The sequence below is a fragment of the Monoraphidium neglectum genome, assembly GCF_000611645.1.
Source record: "Monoraphidium neglectum strain SAG 48.87 unplaced genomic scaffold scaffold02609, whole genome shotgun sequence".
In the NCBI taxonomy this organism is placed as follows: domain Eukaryota; kingdom Viridiplantae; phylum Chlorophyta; class Chlorophyceae; order Sphaeropleales; family Selenastraceae; genus Monoraphidium; species Monoraphidium neglectum.
Window position 1 is genome coordinate 2,101 of NW_014011019.1, and position 5,242 is coordinate 7,342.

At 62.4% G+C, this 5,242-nt stretch overlaps 1 protein-coding gene across 1 annotated transcript; it reads right to left on the reverse strand.

Moving 5' to 3' along the window:
- Positions 1 to 895: 895 nt before the first annotated feature.
- MNEG_11141 (hypothetical protein) lies at positions 896 to 1,357 on the reverse strand (the record flags this gene model as incomplete). Its single annotated transcript, XM_014040386.1, has 1 exon — positions 896 to 1,357. The coding sequence occupies one exon, from the start codon at positions 1,355 to 1,357 to the stop codon at positions 896 to 898; it is 462 nt and encodes a 153-aa protein (XP_013895840.1).
- Positions 1,358 to 5,242: the final 3,885 nt, after the last annotated feature.

Here is a 5,242-nt window from a genome sequence, read left to right on the forward strand (position 1 = left end):
GCGGCATCCAGGGATGTACGCGGCAGCTTTGGCACTGGACACCCTATTGGAAGTGAAGGCCTCAAAGCCGCACGCGGCAGCGGCGACAGCGCCTGCGATAAACGCCGCGGTATGTGGCGCGGCGGCAACAGAGGTATTCTTGGCAGCACAACGGAACAATAGAGGACCCTGTGAGCGGCAGCAGGAGCAGGAGCAGCAGACTCTGCAGCACCACATTTTTGAAGTTGGCCTGCCCGTTGAGGTCTGCAGCGACGCGGTCAACCCCTAATTTTTTGACCCCCTTGACCCGGCTGTCGACACCACACTTGACATCCACACATACAGGCACGCCTGCTGCACGTGTGCATTTGCTTGCGTGCTGCTGAGTACCACAGACTGCAAAATATGCACACCAGACTGCACGCCTTTTTTGCATTGACCATTGAGCATGGGCGTGTGAACATGGTGTGTGCGGAGTAGTGGCCCACGTGAACAATCTGCACACATTTGTACACGACAAAACCTTCACATCCTATGACAGACTGGCAGATCAAAGCAGACGTTTACATTCCATGGCAAGTTGGACTGGGTGCTACTGAATAGCCTCATGCCCGCAGACTGGTACATGACATTTTTAAGCTGGGCTGCATTTGATCACTGTGCACTGCTTGAACAAGTTTGCTGCACAACTTGACAATCGTGTTGCAACAAGGTTACGTATTTTGTCCCAAGTGTTACAGGATGACATTGCAGCTGAGTACATTAACAGCCGCAATGAACCACATGTACAGCCCAGACCACTCTCAGAATTGTGAGCAGCAGGTCAGGAGCATAAGTACAAAAGCAGGATACAGCACATATTCAGGGCATCGAAATTCGGGCGGGGATGCATTGGCTGGAGGGTGGTGTGGAGCAATCAGCCCAGCAGGGGCAGGCTGCTGGTCACGCCAGAGACGGTGCCGAGGAGGCCAGTGGCAGTGCCAGCCGCGGCGCCGGCAACACCGTTCACAGTGTTCAGGAGGCCGCCGACAGTGCCGAGGGCAGTGCCCGCCGAGCCGAGGACGGTGCCGACAACGGGGGTGGCGACGGGGCCGACAACGGGGAGGCCGTTCACGGTGCCCACAACAGAGGTGAGGACGGGGGCGACCGTGGAGGTGGCAGTCCCGAGGAGGCCGTTCACGGTGCTTCCGACGGTGCCGACGACGGGGCTGGCCACGGGGCCAACGACGGGTACGGCGCCGACGGTGGTGCCGACGGTGCCCAGCAGGTTGTTCACGGCGCCGGTGACGGCGCTCAGCTGCTTCAGGTCGCGGGTCGCCAGGGCGGGCGCCGCCAGGAGGAACACGGCCAGGGCGGCCACAGAGAGCATGCGAGCCATGGTGAAGGGTGGGGCTGTCGAGCCTGTGGGGTTGGGGGGGACAGTGATGGGGGCCAGTGGGGGACTGCGGGACGGGCTTGAGGGTTGGCTGAGGGGAGGGGGATCCGAGACAGGCAGCCCGTTGCTCTGGCCTGATTCATAGCGTCGACAGAAACATTTTAATGACTTGTATTGCTGCTCAAGAGCCTCAGAAGGGACGCACACACCTGGTTACGGTACCGTATCAGAGCTGGCCACGTGCAAGATGAGGGCGGAGTGGGCGGAATGATGGTGGATGGGCGAAACGCACAATTTATACCGTTCTTGTGTTGAATGCTCATTCAACTTCTCGCAAACCAGATTCTGACTAAATCCGCATGACATACGGTACCGACGCGTGGCCCGCTTTGTCATCACTGCATGGGGTGCGCGTGCCCGGGCAGCACGGCCCTAGGATATGGAGGGCAACGCACTGTTTTCGCTTTTATGCTTCACTTCAAGAGAAAGTGTGTGGCTCCAATCAACATGTAGCGGCCGTGGCCAAGGCCTTGGCAAGCAAGGCCGTTAGTCATGGCAAGAAAAAGTCCAGAGAGCGATGACCCCCAAGTTTGAGCCTGCCGGAGATCAAGGCGACTGTGGAATGCAAGAGTGTGCCGTGACAATGACTATTGGTACCACACATCCACACGAGTCCGCAGTGAGCATCAAGCACAGCCCGCTGGACCCAGGCCGACGCGTGCGTCACGTGCCTTGGACTGTGATGATGCAAGAGCTCTCCGACTGTGGGGTGCTGTTGCTGAAGCCAGTGCAGCAGCCATAGCGGCCTTCATTTGCGCCAGAACTTCCACCTGGCACGTTTGGCTGCGCCCCACCTGCGCCATTACCAAGCGGCCCACCGGCCAAGGTCCGCACAGGCCCTCAACCCTGAGTGCCCTGCGCAAGCCCGATGGCCTGGTAGAAGCACGCCAAGACCGGTCCGTCGGCAAGCCTACACGGGCCTCTGCAGGAAAAAGCTAGCAGGAGAACTGATAAAAATAGCAGCCAGCACACCTAACTGTGTGCCTGTTGCTGACCTGGTGCTGCGACTGGTGGCCGCCCTTGCTTGGTCAACCCGAATGTGACACCATGCCCTCAGCATGTGCAGTGCGTAACCGCTCACGTAAGCCCATGCAGGCCCGCGACAGCAGCAGCAGCGACAGCAGCAGCATCGCCAGCAGCAGCAGCGACAGCAGCAGCAGCAAGAGCAGGAAGTGTACCCACCACCCCGCACACGTTTTTGCACGCAGGCATGGAGGTCGAGAACTGGTAGCATGGCGTGGAGATTGTGAGGGGCGGTTTGAGTTGCACCCGCCGAGCCAGGGGCCACACATGCGTTCAGAAGACTTTGGTGAATTTCGGATCTGCTACTGCACAAAAGCCTCGTCTGGCAGTTCTCTCTTGTCCGGTAGAGTAAGGAATTGCAAGGTGTTTCCTCTGCTTAGCACATGCTGATGCATTTGGATCGCCCAGCTAGCAGACTGGGGTCACACATCCCGCAATGCGCGCGTGTGTGTGTGTGGGGGGGCTGGCCCAGGTCCTGCTGCTCAGCATCAGGGGGGGCTCAAGGTGAGCAGTCGCATGCAAACGGTGGTGCCCGTTGCTCGCTGCTCGAGACCGACGAATCGTAATAGACGGGATGCATCAGCAGACATTGGCCTTTGCAGCATGGGCATGTTCGGAGCGACGAGTTGGGGCCTACAACAGTGCGGGTACCACACCTCGCCCTTACACTTCTCAATATGATTGGTGCCACTGGGGTTTAGGGACGAGGCATGTCATTATGCTGCTTTACTGGCCAACAACTATCTTCTCAGGCACAGCAACATCGCTGCAACAGGGCTGTTGCTGTGCTCCTTGCGCTGCTGCAGCTCCTTCACTGCTTCTAATTCTGCTGGTGCTGCTGCTGCAGCCGTTGCAGCTGTTGCGTCTGGTGTGGCTGCTGCAGCTGCTGCGGTTGCCAGGAACGTCTGAAGTATCATCTTAGAGGGCAAGGCATTTGCAGGTCAGCACGGCAGCAGTTTCGAGGAGACCCAGGCTTCCGACGCGCTGTGACATATGCGTGGATGCTCTTTCACCTGGCACGCGCGTGCACACACACACACACACTCACTCATACACACGCACACGCATGTGTGTGCGCATGCAGGACGCGTGCGTGGGGGGGGGGGGGCAGTGCGCAGATGCGGAAAGCATGACTGCTACACCGCGGCATGCCGTCGGCTTTTGATGGTTGCGTTGCGCGCCAGGTGCGCACAAGCTGGCCGGCCATGCGCTGTCGCGCATGGATGAAATGCAAGGGGGTGCTCCACGCCGGCCCACCGAGCGGCGGGCAGGCAAGCGGCGGCGTGACGCCCTCTCGAGCGCGTGCGCTCGGTTGTGCGCACGCATGTTTGTTCGTTTCCTGCAGCAAGCCGATCCCATGAGGTGGGCGCCGGCTAGCTGCTGCAAAGGCCGGGCGCAGCGGCTGGGCGTTCAGAGGCACAAAGTGAAGTGCACGTCAGCCCCGATCCAAGCGCACACACACACGTCAGCGGCTGACCCCTGCATGCGTCACCCCGCCTGTGACCTGCTTGCCACCTACGACCGCCGACCCAGCCGGTCCGCGGCACACGCGCACGGTGTGCAGCCCGCACAAGGCCCCCAATGCCCAGGGGCGCTAGCCGGGCGCGACACTCTGCTGGCAGTACAAGGGGCGCTCCAATGCCCCGCGGATCCAGCACAGGGGCCAATGTTTAGAGCCGCGCGAGCTGTCACTTGAAGCAGTTGCCGGTCGAGCTGCTGATTTGTCAGGATACACGGCTCGCTTTGCCCCGCCGCACGCGCACAAGTGGCGGGCGACGGGGAGACCGCGGCCGTGCGTCCAAGGTGGCGCACGGCGGCGGCGGGGTGGCGGCGGCCGGCCGGTTGAAAGTGTGGCCGGGTGCGGCGTCGGGATGGGAGCGCCGCGCCCGGCAATTCGACCGGGCGCCGCCGCAAGGATGATGGGCGTCGGTCGCCCCTCTCCGCGGCCCGCGTCCGAAAATGTAAGGGATGGGGCGATGTTCTGGGAGGCAATTAGCCATACACTGGTGTGACATCATCGTGACGTCTCCTGGTGGCGAAACCGAGCTCAACCTAGTGGCCGGTGCCCAAGTGGACCAGGCGGCCATAGATAGGCGGGTGGGCCCGTATAAAGAGCAGTCCAGACTGTGGCTTGGAGCGCGGCGCATGCGCAACCCCAGGACCGCAGTGGCGCTGTGCGCCCGCAAGCAGTGCCAGTTCCGCGCGGCGCGCCCGCTTCGGCGCGCACCGCCGCGGCGCGGGCGCTCAGCGGCGCCTGGGCGATGCCTATCAGATGGCCCAGGCGCATTCGTGGCGCTGCAGCCTCTTGACGGCACCATTCACGATCAATCAAATGGGACTTCCCCGGGCAGGGTTGGGCGAGGTTGCGGGGTTCTAGAAACTGTAGAGAGTCGACTGAGGAACCGCCCAAAGGTGGGTGGCCAGGCGCCCCGCCGCGGCTCTAGCCGCCCGCTGACACCCTTAGGCTCGGCCCCACGCCGCCCCCGCCGCCGCCGCTGCCCAACCGCGCGGTGAGCGCGTCAGTTTCGGAATCTGGCAGCAGCGAGGCGTACCGCTTGCTGCCGTCCCGCAGCCGCGCCGCGCAGCAGCGCAGCGGCAGGCCGTCCCACGGGAGCGGCGGCGGCGAACGCGGCGCGGCGGCGGCGGCGGCGGCGGCGGCGGCGTGGGTGGCTGGGCTGGGGGCCGTGAGGAACGGGACTCTGGAATCTGAGCAGGCGGCGCGCCAGGCGGGGATGACTAATTGGTCAAACACGGCCCGGGCGCGCTGCGGGGGGCGAGAGGGTGGGTAGGGGGGAAGTTTCAAAC